General features: G+C 32.2%; 2 protein-coding genes and 1 long non-coding RNA gene across 6 annotated transcripts; 1 reads left to right on the top strand and 2 right to left on the bottom strand.

The window, feature by feature from the left end:
* Window positions 1-1,701: 1,701 nt before the first annotated feature.
* Window positions 1,702-5,572, bottom strand: LOC111987988 (uncharacterized). 2 transcript variants are annotated; one of them, XR_010623780.1, is made up of 4 exons: window positions 5,468-5,572; window positions 3,269-3,463; window positions 2,968-3,075; window positions 1,702-2,869 (listed from the first exon to the last, which is right to left on the bottom strand). It is a non-coding gene; the product is annotated as an uncharacterized LOC111987988 (long non-coding RNA). The 2 variants fall into 2 exon arrangements; XR_002880372.2 differs by lacking the exon at window positions 5,468-5,572 and having other exon boundaries at window positions 3,269-4,995.
* On the top strand, window positions 5,437-12,968 carry LOC111988002 (protein DETOXIFICATION 16). Of its 3 annotated transcripts, none has more exons than XM_024019761.2 (9): window positions 5,437-5,549; window positions 8,192-8,537; window positions 9,704-10,248; window positions 10,560-10,646; window positions 10,983-11,039; window positions 11,125-11,363; window positions 11,471-11,589; window positions 11,823-11,909; window positions 12,693-12,967. In XM_024019761.2, exons 2-9 carry the CDS (start codon window positions 8,280-8,282, stop codon window positions 12,759-12,761), a joined length of 1,461 nt encoding a protein of 486 aa, XP_023875529.1. In that variant the 5' UTR covers window positions 5,437-5,549; window positions 8,192-8,279; the 3' UTR covers window positions 12,762-12,967. The 3 variants fall into 3 exon arrangements, 2 of the variants coding, with proteins under 2 accessions (XP_023875529.1, XP_065616469.1); XM_065760397.1 differs by having other exon boundaries at window positions 5,462-5,549; window positions 8,248-8,537; window positions 12,693-12,968; XR_010623779.1 differs by lacking the exon at window positions 12,693-12,967 and having other exon boundaries at window positions 11,125-11,383.
* Window positions 12,969-13,374: 406 nt separating this feature from the next.
* On the bottom strand, window positions 13,375-16,862 carry LOC111988001 (histone chaperone ASF1B). The gene is made up of 3 exons (XM_024019759.2): window positions 16,594-16,862; window positions 14,211-14,326; window positions 13,375-14,107 (listed from the first exon to the last, which is right to left on the bottom strand). The coding sequence occupies exons 1-3, from the start codon at window positions 16,700-16,702 to the stop codon at window positions 13,754-13,756; spliced, it is 579 nt and encodes a 192-aa protein (XP_023875527.1). The 5' UTR covers window positions 16,703-16,862; the 3' UTR covers window positions 13,375-13,753.
* Between the last annotated feature and the right edge of the window lie 1,818 nt (window positions 16,863-18,680).

Genomic DNA, 18,680 nt, shown 5'->3' with positions numbered 1-18,680 from the left:
TATAGATATAGAAAATGAAGTTCTTTACTTGTAAAAATAAAATTAAAAAAAAATAACAAAAATTATAGCTCTTGTTGAGATTAAAGTTTCAAGTTAGCTTAGACTTTGAATACAAATATCCTTAAACACAGGGGCAGAGCCAACAATTTTTGTTTGGGGGGGCTGATTTGTGTTGTTAATATATTAGTCTATACAAACTTTTATACACATACACAAACACATGTATCTATACACATACACAAAAAATTAGTATTTTTCATAATGAATCCTTAAAATTAAATGTTTCATAAAATTAAATTAATTTTTCACCATCTTCCATAGTGAAATCCTTACAATTTTCATTTTCAATATAAGTTATCAAATTGTTTACCGTTGTGAGTAAAAAAATTTCAATTGAATTAATGAAGTGTTCAAAAACATAAATGGTCCAAAACTTTAAAAAATACGAGAACACATTTTACCATAAAAAATGAATTTGAGAAACAATACGTTCTCTATAACTACTAAACAAATTGGACAAATTTTTTTAAGGACATTATTGGACCAACTCAAATAGTTGGGGGGAGGTGGCAAGTCCCATTTTTCAGGGCTAATTATTAAAATGTTAAATATTTCTATATAGTAAAAAAAAATTTCAAAAATCTCCCCCCCCCCACCCTAACATGTAGCTCTGCCCCTGCTTAAACATATTATCATTTTTAGTCCTGCAAAGTTTTAGGAGTTCGATCTTGCAAACTATTGTGACTGAAGCCAGCAATATCAATCCTATCAGACAAAATTGCAAAATGCCCCTTTTGGGCAAACTAAGCAGCGTTTTGTCCTCTTTTTCAAACTAATTAGGGAAATGCTCCTCTTTTGAAACTCGATTTTCTCAAAATCGAGTTATTAAAAAAAAAAAAAAAATCTGGAGCCCTATAACGGCGTTTTTAAAGACCTATAGTGACGTTTTCATGACCTATAGTGACGTTTTGTAACTCGACTTCTAATAAATCGAGTTATAGGCAATTTTTTTAATTTTTTTTACCTATAACTCGATTTTATATATATCGAGTTATAAAATACTACTATAGGTCTTGAAAACGTCACTATAGACTCCTTAAAAACGCCGCTATAGGGCCTAAATTGATTTTGAGAAACTCGATTTTCAAAAGAAGGGCATTTCCCTAATAGTTTAAGAAAGAGGGCAAAACGCTGCTTAGTTTGCCCAAAATGGGCATTTTGCAATTTTGTCCCAATCCTATCCCATGTTCTTTCATCTACGCAAATGCATGCAATTATGAATTAATAGGAGTGAAACACCAATTTTGGTCCCAAAAATTTGCTTGAAGATCCAATTGATTCCCCAAGTTCATTAAATGCCTAAATGTTTTAACTGGTTTTAATTTAGTCTTTCCGTTGATGTTCACTAGAAACCAGAAGTCCATATAGCTGATTATTCGCATGGCGCAAGTTATGCAAACTCAGAAAGCTGTCTCAAGTCTCAACCTACTATCAGAAATTTTCATGATCTCTGCCCAATGACAAAGTCAAGAATTTTTACAGATTGGCTAAATATTCATATCAATAACTCTTACAAAAATTTTAAGCACGGTTGCAATTCGGTTCCAATTCATTTCATATAATTTACTGTCTCTAAAGAACAGTCAAACATACTGTTTTTCCAATAAAATTGAAATTTTAAAAGACTAAGTAATGAAAGACTTTCAAAAAACAAATCCTAAACTTCAATTTTCATGGCATACAAAATCTTTAACCCATTATGTACCACATCACAACAACCCAAGTACAGTGATGGTACAACACATTCCAACTGACAATTCACAGTATATCTCGGTCACAAAAGCATATCATGGATGGAGATGTTTGAGATTTGGAAAACCAGTTTCACCCAAAATCATCGGTATGTCAAAATTTGAAGTCAATATGTCACTCAGTTGCTTCGATTTACAACCTACTGCTCAATAGCTGGTCCTTCCTTCAGGTGAAGGGAGTGGTTCTTCTCCATTCGCATTGGTCTCAATGGCATTCTCACCACGAACATTGGGCTTAATTTTGCAAATTAGTTGTTTTTTTTCTTCTTTTTTTTCTTTTACAGAATGTCTTTCGTTTCTTTTTCAGGCAAAGAAAGCTGTGCATGGTGCTCAGGGAGGGGACCTTACTGTTAATTAGGAACAATAGATTTTGGTTTTCACTTTTCACAACACACCAAGAAAATAAATTGTAAATAATTCTCTTTTTGAATAAGAAAATTATACTTCAGGTAGAAAATAAAATTTGACATTATAGCTCTTGTTGAGATCAACAAACATGACCAAAAAAAAAAAAGCAAAAGCAAAAATTGACATTATTAGTTTCCACTGACCGATAGATATGCCATAAAGAAAGCACAATCTAGCCAATTTTGCATATCATGGATGGAAATTTTGAGATTTGGAAAACCAACTTCACCCAAAATCATCAGTATGTCAAAATTTGAAGCAGAAATGTCACAGTATGTCATGCAGTTTCCTCGATTCACAACTACCGCTTAGTTGGACGTACGATCAGGTGAAGGGAGTGGCATGGTTTTTCTCCATTCTCATTGGTTTCAATGGCATACTCAGCTAAAGGAGGGGGTTCTTCGATTTACATATCCATGACCTTGGGATCGTCAGCCAAAATATTTCTTTGAACCCTATCAATCAAAACCTTTGGTGGAGGTTCCTCTCGTAGCCATTCATCATCATAATCATTGTTCACATAGTATCCAACTCGAATAAACTCTAGTCCCAGATAAGCATATGTCAATAGCAGTACCGTGACACCAATGATGTCTTCAATTCTTAATCACACATTTTTTATGGATCTGGAGGATCTGCCTGCCAGGGGCCTAACAAGAAATAATTTAGTGTTATTTTCATGAGCTTATTAGCAATAAAAACTCAAATTCCGGACTTAGCACAAGCAGTAATCATAAAAAAAAATAACCTCATGGACAAAAGGGTAGCTGGCAACATTACTGGCCCAACAAGCATGCTTTCATGAAGTTGATCATATATCTCATCCTCAGCACATAAATGAGTTTCCATTCCAAATCTGCAATGTTAATTGAGTATAAAACATGGCGAGGATAGCAAAGCAGTACTCAAAAGAACAAGTTTAACTACCTAGATGTTGACAACAAATAAGTGAAGAGAAATGCTATGGTTCATACTTGAGAATTAAAATTATATTCAACGAGAAAAGATGAATGGTTCCAAATTTCCAATTAGTATATTAGGTCACTCACCCTAACAGTAACAGGGAGAGCGGGGGAGAAGAAAGAAGGCATCGCGCAGTAAACAGAAACCAAAAACAGCTTTGCTGTACCTGCCAATTTTAACTTAGCAGATGCACAAAACACCTTTGACATAACTTGCTACATCCTCAAAGCATTAGTATATCAAATCCAAGTAATTGATAGCAGGACTTCAAAACAGAACTTCTGTAGGAAATATAGAAATATTTCTATGAATTATGTCACATACATAATCATATATACATACTTGAAGACAAAGACTAGTTTATTCATTCAGGACAAGGAAAAAAAAAATAGAAGGAACTGGCCAAAAGCCTTCAGTTAGCTCCAGTGCCTTTTGCAAACTGGCAGGGCCTTCTTTGTGGTTTCATCCTGTGTACAGCATATCTTAAACAAAAGCATGAACACTAAAATGGTACTAATTAAATCAAAGAGTATCAAACTCCTTATTGACCTTCTCTTCCCATTGAACACTTTACCCTGAACCTGTCATATCCTAAACTCATCAATTTCAAGTGAGGTCAACCACTATATATCTAATCAAGCAAAAACACAACTTAATCAAATCATTGACTACACGAAGGCAGGCATGTTCATAAGTTTGAACGTGCGAAGTACTAACTCATTAAACAACTATTAGAACGAAACATGCTTAAATAAGAAAACATATCACACTTTCAAATTTCAATATTGTTGCAGAGTTTAATTTAAGGCAAATTTCAACAGCAGAAAAAGGAAAGAACTGGGATATATTTGGAGACCAGTAACTCAAAAAATTTTAGTTTTGTCTAACTATTAATCCTATTGAGTGCTTTAGTCAAAAATTCATTACAATATAAATGAAGCCACTTACAAATCTCTTCCACAACTCTTAGCATTACAAGCAACAACTCAACTTAACTAAGTCTTTAAGCCAAACTAATTGAGGTCAACTACAAAGACCTTTTATGTCACTCAACCTTATTTTAGGGTCATGTTTTAACCTGTCTCCAACAACCATGTCTCTTTCCATCATTCTATATAACTTCTACTTCTACCCCATCCAATTTGGCCTCCCTTTCACCCTTTCTGCTCCATCCACATTATTAAAATCACAATTTTGTACGGACATATTCACAGGCCTGCATTGTTTATATCAAAACCGTCTCAAATAATTCTCCATCATGACCACCATCTTATTAGGATTACATCCACAAATTCATCTTTTTTATGTTTCCTTGCTCAAACTAAAAGAATTTCTTTCATTAACTTAAGGGAGGTTATAAAATAATACGAAATTAATGAAAAAAGTGAAATTTATTTTTTTAAGACTAAAGCATCTTTGGTTTGACTAACAACATTAATTTTAAGACTTGAGTTGAGTATAAACCAGTACACACGGTCCTAGCTTACCCTCTCTCTTTTTTACCCCTCTTTTTTTTTACCAAAAAGTTCAACATTGCATAGTGACACAGACAAGCCTTTTAACCCTTCATGAACACAACAAGAACATTGAAATGGCTTTCCAAATTTCTAGTCAATCAACAAATCCAAAAGCAAACAAATCAATCACGCAACAACCTATACATAACATTTATCATAGTTTACAGCTAGCCATATATCACAATCATCCACACTTTAATTTTCACACTAGGTAAAAACAGACAACACAATAAGACTTGCTAGAGTACAAGCAAGTAGCAAAACCCAATAGCATCAGTACCACCAAGACAGCTTTCATAGGTTCAAAATTTCAAACACTTAAAACCATAAATATAGAGCAATGTTGCATACAGCAGATTTCACAGCAAAATTCATACATGCTGAATTGGCAAATTATTATTAATTCTCGCGCCATTAACACTACTTTATTATTCACATTACACCATTAACAAGTTGTCATGATATTTTAGGATCTAGCCCAACAAAATTTCCCATATGGCCCATTCTTAGGGAGTAATGCTTCACAGCTCCCACACACATTTTCACAATATTTTTAAAGTAACTGAGTTGGTAATTTTTTAGGGGTTCTCATCTAAGCCCACCACTCGCATTACTCTAATAACCCCATAAAAGTTAAACAACTTGCCAATTCACGTGTGTTTGTGAGTCTATATTTATCCATTCTTAAGTCCTTTACAAAGAAACCCATTTTATCAAATCCTATACCCAAATGCATTGGTCTCAAGAAGAAGAAGAAAATCCCCATACCAACCGCAAAAATCACGAACCATCTAGCACCGCCGCTGCGCCACCCAGCCACTCCACGCCGGCGACGCTTCTGGACCAGCTGGTATGTCTCTCTCTCTCTCCCTCTCTCTCTCTCAAAACTCCTCTTTTATAGCTTCTCTATTTTTCTCTTTTTTAGTTTTGCATAAAGGGCTGAGCTTTATTGTTTAAGAGAAAGTACCATACAGACCAGAGTTAGAGATAGAGATAGAGATAGATAAAGCAGACAGACAAACCAACAGCAAGACTCTTTAACTATGCATATGAGCTATGTTTTTTTAATAAAGAAAATGTGGAATCACAAACAGTGGTACGAGAGAAAGTCAAAAAGTTTGTGCTATGTTAAATTACTTTTATGTATTTTATTAGCGTGCAACTGTGCATTGAGTGGTGAATCTATTGATGTCTATTGTGTCCATGGCAGCGCCACCTTAAGACCAGAGTGGTCTGGACCACTCTGATCTTAAAATATATATATATATATATAATAATTTTAAAAAAAATTATTTGATTCCCCTTTAAAAAAAAAAATTGGGAACACCTTTACTTTTTTATGTCAATAAATTTAAATTTTACTCCATAATTTGTTTTTCATTTATGGCAATTTGCTTGGTTATGTATATTAAAAAAGATGTTACTTGTAATATTGATAATAAGACTATCATGCAATGATTTTAAAATATGAAAACTCATAGAAACAATTGTAAATTTTATGTATTTGCGTATTTTTTTATTGTTGTTGTTATCAATATATGAATTTCTCTTTTTATTAGATCATATAATTTATGTTTCTTAAAGAACACCCTAAGAAAAATTCCTAGAGCCTAACTGTGACATTGGCAATTTGACATTAAAGAAAAAAATTAACAAAGAGATGATAACAGTGGGTGGTGGGTGGTGAGTTGAATTGTGATAGTGCTATTAAATATTGAGATAAAAAATGGTATTTGGAATTTGTAATTTTACAAATTTTATTGTATAGATTTATAAAATGATTTTTTCTAAAAGTGTTATCAGATGCACAAAATTCTTATATTTGCTGGGTTTGAGAGATGTTATAATAGACAATTTTACTTCTAATATTTTTTTGGAGAGATTAATTACCGAATTTGAAAATGGAAACTATATACCATTGCACTAAGGTTTGACCTCTACAAACTAATCTTTTATCAATAACAAAAAAATAATTTAAATATCATTTATTAGGCTGCTAAAGTAAGTTAATCATGTTTATTATCACATCAATTTGTTACTATTTACAGTAGTTTTAGCATTCTTCCATCTTAAATGGAAGATGGTTTGTTTTGTCTATTCTTTAATTTATATATCAATTTGTAAGATTTTGCTAGTAACTCTGGCATAAAACAAAGTAACTGTTTTTTTTTCCCAATAAATAATATCTTACTTGTAACAAAAATTATTTTGTATTTGATAGTTTGTAAAAGAAAATGACAGAAGTACTACATTTTTTATTACAAAAAACATACAAATTGATATGACAAATGTATGATTAGTGCCACTAAAACAACATAACAAAATAATGTTTGAATTTTGTTTGAGATTGATGACATGTAAATTTATAAGATTTATATTAAAATATACCTGGTATCCCTTACATCATTTTTGTGTTAATACTAAATGAATACTAACTTGGATTTTCATGGAAAAAAAAAAAAAAAACCTCTCTCCCCCTCCCCCCTCTCAAAATCTTGTCTACAGCCTTAGTCAAACATGACATGATGAACAACGAAAAAAAAATAGTGTAACAAGCATATGTAACACCCCTCTCATTAGTGACTATCAATTTCTTTAGGTTTCTGATTGCTTTATATAATATAATCTATTATTATTATTATTATTATTATATAATAGTGGTGCTTATTATATGCTAATATATTTAACTATTTAAATTTGAAATAAAGACAAAAAAAAATTCTCATTGTATCTAAATAGTAGCTTATACTTCATTGTTCATACTTTTTTTTCTTCTTTTTAAATTTGCTGTATAACTAAGTTTAGAAGAAAAAAAAAAATTGAGAATCCAACCTGCTGTTCCTCAACATCCAGATCTAAAGAATTTATCCATACTTTTTTAATTATGTCAAGGGTTTGTGAGAGTTAGAAAATCAGCAATCTATTTATTTGTTGATTAAACTTGTGTTTGCTCTTTTTGTTTCAACAGCAACTACAAAAGGTGTATTTTCGTGCTTGAAATTTGTCAAAAAAAAACTTCATAATAAGATGAATAATTAGTTTTTGAGTGATGCTTTATTTGTGTACATAAAAAAAGAGATTGCTAAAAAGTTAATTTAGAAATATTATAGATCATTTTGATACCCTGAAAAAAAAAGTTAATTTATGAAAATAAAGCTTTTTTTTTCTATTATGAAAGTTTTCATTTTTAATTTAAGAATTTTATTATATTTAATCTGGTCCTGTAAAAATAAAAACAAAGCATCTCACATACTTGTTATTTTTGGGTATAACTCATAATAATCACGTAGTTTTAGATAACTTATTTACTCAATGTGAAACAAAATGATAAGAATTAACTTTATTTTTTAAGTTAGTTTTGTGATGAAAAAAAATAAAAGGTGAGAAAAGCAAAATATTAAAAGGTAAAAAAGGCCTTTGCCTTTTAACCCACATGGCTAGAACTAAGAAAGCTTTAACGTTTAAGGGATATTTGGGTTTGTGTTGTCGCAGGTGGCATTAGATTATTCAGCACTAAGTGACTACTGTATTCTTTCCTGCCTAGCCAGCCTGAAAGCATTGGAATGTATATATTTATCTAATGACAACAACCCAAGTAAGAATTCATGATATGGAAGTTGAAGGAGAAGAAAGATCAGAAAACGATGGCTGGAAACCAAAATATGTCAAAGAAGCAAAAAAGCAACTAAGGCTAGGGGGGCCTCTTATAGCAGTTAGTTTGTTGCAGTACAGCTTACAAATTGTTTCAGTGATGTTCACTGGTCATTTAGGAGAGCTGCCTCTTTCTGGTGCTTCCTTGGGATCTTCCTTTGCTTCAGTCACTGGTTTCTATGTCCTGGTAAGTGGATTCTTGGATTCATGTAGAGGAAGGAATACTGTTCTTGGATTATTGAATAATTTTCTCTGCAATGAGTAGTTTAATTATTCTGTGCATGACTTTCACATTTATGGAAAGCTTAACTAGTGTCAAATATTTGTACAGCATCACAAAAAAAAAGACCTTCCATTAAAGATAAGTTTAGCAAGTATCAATAACTATAAGTGACAAATACCATATGTACAACAAATTTCACAACCCTTTTTTATAAGTGCTGCGGCGGCAAGTTGTGATTTGTATATAATAAAAGTAATGTTCACTAAAGAAAATGTTAAAGTAACTACAAATTTTACTATAAAATATTTACAAATTGATGTGATAATAATTATGATTGGTGGTGAAGTACTTTTCCAGTACACATCCATTTTTAAGCCTTATGTAAAAAAATATTAATATCTTTGCCACCACTAGTTACACTAATTACAATTTGTCACCTTAAATGTTTGTGAAAAAAATAAATAAATTTATTGTGTTAGTAGCTTTTTTTCTTCTTTTTTTGGCTGAGAATTGTGTTTGTAGCATTAAGTATATCTTGTGTCAAAATTGAAAAGGCCTACCTCCTGGGCATTTGCTATCTTCCTAAGTCCATATATATGGGCTTGAAATGAAAATGTCGGAAGTTTAGCCCATTACTTTCATGCCAGTGGATTTTTTCCTTCCACTCTTGATCATTAAGGCCTAAACTATAAGAATATCATTAGATACATAGAAATTTTCACTACTTGTTAAGGAAGTAAGTTGTGATTGGAGCATCACCACTTTTACATGAGTCCACCATTGATAAAACTTCTATTATATAGCAATCGTATAAGATTACACCAATAATTATGATAACTTTTATGTCTCCAATTGTATTGAGATTATAGTTTTCTTTTTTAGAAACATTGAAACCATATATAGGGTTAAACAATAGCATGCACAACTCCATGTTGAGATCACTGCACAAAGAAGAATTCATAAATATTAATGGGCCTGTTTTTGTCCAAATTGTTCTAAACAAATTAATGACCTTAATAAAGCTTTTTTCTTCCAGTTAAATGCATCATCCCCATTCTTCATCATTTTTCATCATAAAGTATCATTTTGATGCAAATTCTCATCTCTATTACATCATAATTCTCTTAAAGCTAGGAATGGGAAGCGCATTAGAGACTCTATGCGGACAAGCCTATGGAGCAAAACAGTACCACATGCTTGGTGTTTACACACAGCGAGCTATACTAACCCTCCTAGCCTTAAGCATTCCTCTAGCAATAATTTGGTATAATACAAGCACCATTCTCATACTTCTACACCAAAACCATGAAATAGCTACTGAAGCTGGAGTTTTCAATCATTGGATGATCCCAAGCCTTTTTGCCTATGGTATCCTTCAATGCCTACACAGATTTTTACAAACACAAAACAACATTATTCCTATGTTGATAGGCTCTGGATTCACAGCTTTGCTACATGTTCTTGTTTGTTGGGTTCTTGTGTTTAAAATCAAACTTGGGATTAAAGGAGCTGCCTTGGCAATTACCATTTCCAATTGGGTTAATGTGCTTTTGTTTGCGATTTATGTAAGATTTTCTCCAGCTTGCAAGAAAACTTGGACTGGGTTTTCAAAAGAAGCCTTGCATGATATTCTCAGCTTCCTAAAGCTAGCAGTTCCTTCAGCAATTATGATATGGTAATTTCTAGCTGCTTATCACTAGTATTGTAAAAGTAGTATCAATGTTGGATTCACTTGAAACTGATGTTTCAATCACAATGTATCGCCTTAACAATTTATGGAAAAGATTTTGAAAAGAGTCTTGTCCCGTGCATTGTTGTAATGTTTGAAGCATGCTTAACAAAAGGAGCTCTTATATTTGCAAAAGAAATTTGGATCATTCCAGCTTGCGGTTTATTCATTTGCATTGATGTAATCTTTGAAGCATTTGGCTTTTTTCTTTCTTTTTTCTTCTTGGGGTTTAACTCTTTGAATATTTTAATTGACAGCTTAGAATATTGGTCATTTGAAATGGTTGTTCTCTTAGCAGGACTTCTCCCAAATCCAAAATTAGAGACATCGGTGTTATCAATAAGGTATTTGCTATCGCTTCCATTAATTTTTAAAAGATAAAAAACGAGGAATAGGCAATTCTTAGATTTTCTTATGGGTAAAACTTAAATACACTTCCTAAAGTGCTATACTTTAGATTCCTTAATCATATTCAAACACAAGATTACATTGAATTTAATTATCCTTTACAAAAATAACATTATTTATATTGTATTAATCAATACAATCATGTGTTTGAATTTAATTGAAAATCTAGAAGCCTGTAACTAAGTTTTTACCTTTTTCCTAATAGCTAAGTTTATTACTTAAACCTCTTTTATGATAATATATTCTTAAAATCATTCGTAATTGTTCTGCAGCCTTAACACATGTTGGTTGGTTTATATGATTTCTGTTGGTCTTGGTGGTACTATAAGGTTAGTGACATAGCTAGTTTATATGACTTTTCCCACTAATATCATTGCCCCTCAAAACTAAGAGAATCTTCTTGCTATTATACAGTACAAGAGTGTCAAATGAATTGGGTGCTGGGAGCCCATATGGTGCACGATTGGCTCTTCGTGTGATGATCATAGTTGCTCTCTCAGAGGGTACAATAATAGCAATTACTACAATTTTGGTGCGCAATGTTTGGGGAAAGCTTTATAGCAAAGAGGAAGAAGTTATCAGATACGTTGCTAAAATGATGCTATTGCTTGCATTATCAGACTTCTTGGATGGATTCCAATGTGTTCTTTCAGGTCTTCAATTTATGTCACAAGTACTAATCAAGTTCAATTGTTAACAATTGTTTGGCTTTTTCATACTTTGGTTCAACTGCTTAGTGATTTCTGCTTTGGCTATGTAGGGGCTGCTAGAGGATGTGGGTGGCAAAATCTATGTTCATTTATAAATCTTGGTGCTTACTATCTTGTGGGAATTCCTTCTGCTGTACTCTTTGCTTTCGTCTTCCATTTTGGAGGCAAAGTAAGTCTTTACGTCTCTCTTTCATGTGTCTTAAAAACCGTTATTTCAATTTTTAAATACACAATAAAAAGTAATTGATAAATAATATTATTATATTATTGACTTACTATCAATCACATTCATTATCACGTCAATTTACTCTTTTTTAAAATATATATATATATAGCAAAATTTGTAGCAATTTTAGTATTTTGCTATACTAATATTTGAGTTGTGAAATTGATTTTAATTAGGGGCTTTGGATGGGCATCATATGTGGACTTTCTGTTCAAGTTGTGGCACTTATTATAGTAAACTTACGAGCTGATTGGAAAAAAGAGGTAAGAAAATTTCATCTGTTTAACTTTAACCCATTACTTGGACTTAACCTATAGGAATCAAGTAACAAACTAGCATATTCAGCACACGCAAAAAAGTAAGAAACTAGCTCTTTATAAAGAGGCACTAATTAATTAATGATCCAAAAAATTGGGACCATGCCATAGGACTAAAATGATCATGACTATAGGAAATGTGCCAATCTGTTTGGCAACTGTTTTTTCAATTTATTTGCTTATGTCTAATTTTTTGAATGTCTCACTTTTTCTAAATACAATTATATTTAACAAACTTTTTACAAAGAAGCTTTCGATATTAAGTTAATTCCAAACGTACTAGATTTGAAAAGTGCTTTCAAACTTAAAAGTGTAAAATAAAAATTCTCATAATTTATTCTATTGCCAAATTTATACCTGCAATATAATGTGCCCGACTACCCGAGTTTGTTCAAAGGCATAACATTATTCCCTAGTCCCCTGGGGGTGTGGCACGTTGGTAGGAGTCCCGAACTTGGTCACACCTGCGAGTACAAGAGTTGCTAGGTTCGAGTTGTTCGCTTAGCAAAAATGCAATGCCACGACCCAGATAGCCTTAATGTGCCTAAGGGTGCCCCACACCATCAATAGCGGGTTTAAGTGTCAATGATCACACGCGTGAGGTCTTTTTTTTGTTCATCAAAAAATAAAATAAAATAACAAAATAACATTATTCCATACTAACATTGGGTTTAATTTTGCCAAGTAATTGTTTTATTGTTTACAGAATGTCTTTCCTTCATTTTTCAGGCAAATAAAGCTGTGCGTGGTGCTCAAAGAGGTGGCAGCACAATTGTTGAGGAGGAAGAGGAACTATAGATCTGATTTTCACTTTTCATTACACACCAAGAAAATAAATTGTTGATAAATAATTCTCTTTGTTTTAGTAATAAAATGAAGTGCTTTACTTGTAAAAAAAACAATAAAAAAAAAAAAAAAATTTATAGCTCTTGTTGAGATTTAAAGTTTCGAGTTAGCTTAGACTTTGAATACAAACATCCTTAAACATGTTATCATTTTTAGTCCTGCAAAGAAGTTTTAGGAGTTAGATCTTGCAAACTATCCTGACTGAAGCCAGCAATATCAATCCTATCCCATGTTCTTTCATCTACGCAAATGCATGCAATTATAAAATTAATGAGTAAAACACCAATTTTGGTCCCAAAATTTTGCTTGAAGATCCAATTGATCCACAAAGTTCATTAAATGTCTAAATGTTTTAACTGGTTTTAATTTAGTCTTTCCGTCGATGTTCACTGGAAACCAGAAGTCCATATAGCTAATTATTTGCATGGTGCAAGTTATGCAAACTCAGAAATCTGTCTCAACCTACTATCAGAAATTTTCATGATCTCTGCCCAATGACAAAGTCAAAATTTTTTACAGATTGGCTAAATATTCATATCAATAACTCTTACAAAATTTTTAAGCGTAGGTTGCAATTCGGTTCCAATTCATTTCATATAATTTACTGTCTCTAAAGAACACAGTCAAACATACTGTTTTTCCAATAAAATTGAAAATTCTACAAGACTAAGTAATGAAAGACTTAAAAAAAAAACAAAACCTAAACTTTAATTTTCATGGCATACAAAATCTTTAACCCATTATGTACCACATCACAACAACCCTAGTACAGTGATGGTACAAAACATTCCAACTGACAATTCACGGTAGATCTCGGTCACAAAAGCATATCATGGATGGAGATGTTTAAGATTTGGAAGGCCAGTTTCACCCAAAATCATCAGTATGTCAAAATTTGAAGTCAAAATGTCACAATATGTAACGCAGTTGCTTCAATTTACAACCTACTGCTCAATGGCTGGTCCTTCAGGTGAAGGGAGTGGTTCTTCTCCATTCACATTGGTCTCAATGGCATTCTCAGCTAAAGGAGGGGCTTCTTCACCATGCTCATTGTTCTCAGGATGAAAATTGATTGGGAACTTTGTAACCCTGGGCTTGTCGGCCAAAATATTTCTTTGAACCCTATCAATCAAAACCTTTGGTGGAGGCTCCTCTCTTAGCTGTTCATCATCATAATCATTGTTCACATAGTATCCAACTCGAATAAACTCTTGTCCAAGATAAGAACATGTCAATAGCAGTACTGTCACGCCAATGATATCTTCATCACGGATTTTTGATGGGTCTGGAGGATCTGCCTGCCAGGGGCCCCAATAACAAAAAATTTAGTGTTATTTTCATAAGCAAATTTGCATTGAAAACCAAGTTTAGGACTTAGCACAAGCGTTCATAAAAAATTACCTGAAGGACAAATCGGTAGTTGCCAATGTTGACAGGCCCAACAAGCACACTTTCAAGAAGTTGGTCATATGTCTCATCCTCAGCAGATCCCACATAAATGAGTTTCCATTCCAAATCTGCAATGTTTTATGAGTTAAAATATGGCAGAAGTCAAGGAAACAAATTTAACTACATAGATGGTGACAACAAACAAGTGAAATGCACAAGAAGTTTGTATTAGGGGAAAAAAAAAATTTTAATTTAATTTCAAAGAGAAAAATTAATGATTCCCATTAGTATAATTAAGTGACTCCACCTAACAGGGAGAGTGAGGGAGAAGAGAGAAGGCATCGAGTGGTTAAAGACAGCATCAAATACTGAAATACAGCTTTGCTGCACCTGCCACTTTTACCCTAAGCAAATGTACAAAATATCTTGACAAAACATGCTACATCCTCAAAGCATTTTAGTATCTCCTATTCAAGTACTTGGTAGCTGGAGTTCAAAAAAGAACTTCTATAGGAAATATAGAAATGCTTCTTCTACGAGTTCTATCAAAGATATAAACATCTACATGCTTAAAGATGAAGATTAGTTTATTCATTCAGGGCAAGAAAGAAAAAATTAAAAGGAACAGGCCAAAAGCCTCACTTAGATCCAGTGCCTTTTTCAAACCATCAGGGGCTTCTTTATTGTCTCATCCTGTGTAAGGCATATCTTAAACAAACACATGGATTCTAACACAGGACTAACTAAATCAAACTACTTTTTGAGCTTCTCTTCCTATTGAACACTTTACCTAAGCCTATCATATCCAAAATTTATCAATGAATCAGTGACTAGTTGTTTAATGGTAAATAGTACTCAGAGATATATAATATTGGTTCAAATACTTTTAAATTTGAAGTATTTTGAACAACAATGTAACTTAAATTATATAAGGAGGCCAATAACTCAAAACATTTAGGTTTGTCTAACTAAAATCCTCTTGAGTGTTTTAGTAAAAAATTTATTACACATATATGAAGCTACTAAAAAAACTTATCCAGGACTCTTAGCATTACATCCAACTAATCAACTTAACTAAAGCCAAATTAATTGGGGTCAGCTACAAAGACCTTTTATGTCACTCAAACTTATCTAGGGTCGTGTCCCATTTATCTATCCAACAACCATGCCTTTCGCTTATTCCATACAACTTCTACCCCAGTCATTTTGGCCTCCCTTTTGCCTTTTTTGCTCCATCCATACGATTATTATCACAATTTTGATTACATTCACAGGCCTCCATGGCATATGTCAAAAGCAGCTCAAACAATTCTCCACCATATCTGAACCATTCTAGGATTACATCCAAAAAATCATCTTTTTATGTTTCCTCACTCTAGATAAAAGCATTTCTTTCATCACATTAAGGCCATATTATCACGGAAATCAACTAGGACCATTAATTCTCAATACTTCAAATCAAATCAGGACTGGATCAGACATCATTGGATTCTTAGTTTCCTTAAAAAGTAACTATAAAGCATCCAAATTTATGGGAAAAGTTAATCAGATTACAAAGCTCAAATATTACATTTATTTTTCCACAGGTAAATCTTCCTTTAACTCAGATACTGCTTGTTCATTCTGCATAAATGAATCTGTCAGATAACTGCACTCTTAACACCAAACAAACTGCATTAATCGTACTAATTCCCCATTTAGATTGGTCAAGCTTGAGGGGAGGAAAGGGAGATAAAATGAGTGAAATATACAACCCATCTTTAGTCTCGGTGCTCTAGACTGAAATAGAGATAGTGGCAACAGGCAACCTATTGTCCCTTGGATGCCGACTTCAACACAAGTGTTAGGATCTCAAAAGAAAAGTAACAAGGTCTATAAATTCTTTCACAGTAACCAATTTAGCCCTTCAAAAATAAGAGAAGGGTATAATGAGAAATCAACTTTCCTGGTTCCATTTCCTTTTGTTTTTCTTCTCTCTACCTTTTGCATAAGGTTTGATACCATGGTTTCTTCTCTTTCCCCCATATCCTCCTAAAACCAGCTAAAGGGTATAAATTTTCACAATACAAAATCAATTTAAGATTTTAGTTTTTAAAAAAAAAAAAAAAACCATAACATAACATTTATCCTAATTAGTTGCAAAGAACAACAACATAAGACTTGCTAGAGTACAAGAAAGAATCCAGAAACATCATCATAAGTCAAGACAACCAAGACATCAACGAAAATTGAACACTAAATTAACTATGGATTAATGTAAAAGAAGCCTAATTAAATTCAAGTAGTAGTTTAATTTTTACACTAATTAACAAACAACAAACCCTAGATGAAGCTAAGAAAAAAAAAAAAAAAAAGCAAAGCAAAACAAAACGTTGACGTTTTGTGAAGTTGTTACCGTCTTTGAGAGGGGTCAGGCACTCGTAGGAGATCTCGAACTGGAAGGGGTTGAGAAACGCGGCCGGGTTGTCCAAAACGGCGACGTTTGTGATGTTCACGGCGCTCATAGTCTCGACCCGGAATATGAACAGAAGGGATTTGGATTCGGATTTGCTGTTTCTGATTCGGGTTGTGGTCCTGGATAGGTCTCGGTTTTTCTAATAAGCCTGGGTTGGGTGAGCCTCATTGAAAAGTGGAAGCTTTTAAAACGAAATTGGACATAGCATTTTTCTCTTTATATATATGGCTGCATTGGGAGAGGGAATATTTGGGTTACCGGCTGTAGCCGGTGATTAGTGTGGAGGGAAAAGGTTTTACAAATTGGCGGGAGTTTTTAGCCCTTTTCGTATTATTGAAATATGTTCTTACTTTTTTTAAGGACTTGATTTGAGGTAATATTTTGTTAATAATATTTTTAAAACAAATTTTAAGTAATTAGTTATTACAGCTTATTATTAGTGGGTAAAAAAGTAAATTTAATGGTAGATTTATAGTAAAGTCAATAACAATTTGTCTTCTATAATTTATTGTGAAAATTTTGTGAACGTAGCATTTCTCAAACTGGATCATATGATTGTTGGTTTTTATTTTTATAGTTATTAATCTTCTATACTACTAATAAGATGATTCTCATGTTTCATCTTCAACTTTTGGTGCACTAAAATATCTTCATACAAATTCTGAAATAATATACCCTTTAGTTTAATTTTATTTCCAACAAAAAATGTTAAAAGAGTAATACTATCTTGTGTACAAAAGAAAAAAAAAATCGAATATTTGATTCCTATTTGTATTTTTTTTCTATTTGAATTCAAATTTTTCAATTTTGTTTTATCAAAAAAAAAAAAAAAAACCCTTCAATTATGTACATACACAAGGAGAAATTATAAAGTCCTCGTGGTGGACCAAGTCACTTGTCCACTATTCTACCAAAAGACTCCTACTTATTTAAAATTGCTAAGTAAGTAATCAATTTTTGTTTTAAAAAAAAAAAATTAACTCAACAATTTTAAACAGGTGGAAGTCTTTTAATAAAATTGTGAACCACGTCATATATCCATCATAAAGACCTTATAATTTCTTGTACAAAATGGGGGGAAAAAAAAAACAGTTTTTCTCTCCACACATTTGTATTCAAATGTCTGATTCCAATATATATTTGTTATCTATATGAATTCAAATACTTTCATTTGTATACAAATGTCTGATTCCTATCTTTATTTGTTATTCATCTAAATTCAAAAACTTCAATTATATTTATTAAAAAAATACAAAATTACTTTTTAAAAGAAAAAAAAAAATAACCCAATACCTCACAGAAAAACTACTCATTCTTATTCCGAAATTTTTACGTTTTTTTTTTTTTAATTCTTTAAAACATTCCAAAATTTTTGTTATATAAACTCTATATAGTTATCACAAATCTCCATCCATCCACACTAATGTATATCATATTTCTTTTGTTCAAATCTCAATTTTTTTTACTTATCACAATTCTTATCTCAATCAATAAATTCAAATGTCCTATTAATTTCAATTTCTTACAGTACAAAATTGTCCTTGTTTGAACACGTTAGAATGGCATCTACCCATTGCTATCTCAACTCCCCTTAGCCACTATTAAGCATATCACTTCTCCCACCTTTCTACTTCACATATTCATTCTAATTTAACAAACCCACCAATTTCATGATAGAATCAAACACAACAACCTTTGAAATCCTTTAAATTTCAATATTCACGGTAGATTATATCTAATTTATATGGAGAAAATAATTTTTATTAAGGTATGTGTTGAGGACCAAAATTTCACAAGAAAGCCCATTTTATGAAAAATAAGGAAAGACCTTGGGTTTTAGCAAAAAAATGCCCAATTCATGAAGGTAAGAAGGACCACGAAGGCCCAAAATCCCAAAAAGAAAAAAAAAAAAAAAAAAAAAAGAAAGAAAGAAATAATGATAACAATAAAGAAAAAAAAAAAAGGATCTCGGTCAGACTAGAGGACATGCAGCAAGGAGCTCGGTCAGGCCAAACGATATGCAGCAA

Source organism: Quercus suber, unplaced genomic scaffold, assembly GCF_002906115.3.
Source record: "Quercus suber isolate HL8 unplaced genomic scaffold, Cork oak 2.0 scaffold_364, whole genome shotgun sequence".
Classification (NCBI taxonomy): domain Eukaryota; kingdom Viridiplantae; phylum Streptophyta; class Magnoliopsida; order Fagales; family Fagaceae; genus Quercus; species Quercus suber.
This window is presented reverse-complemented; position numbering and strand designations above follow the sequence as displayed.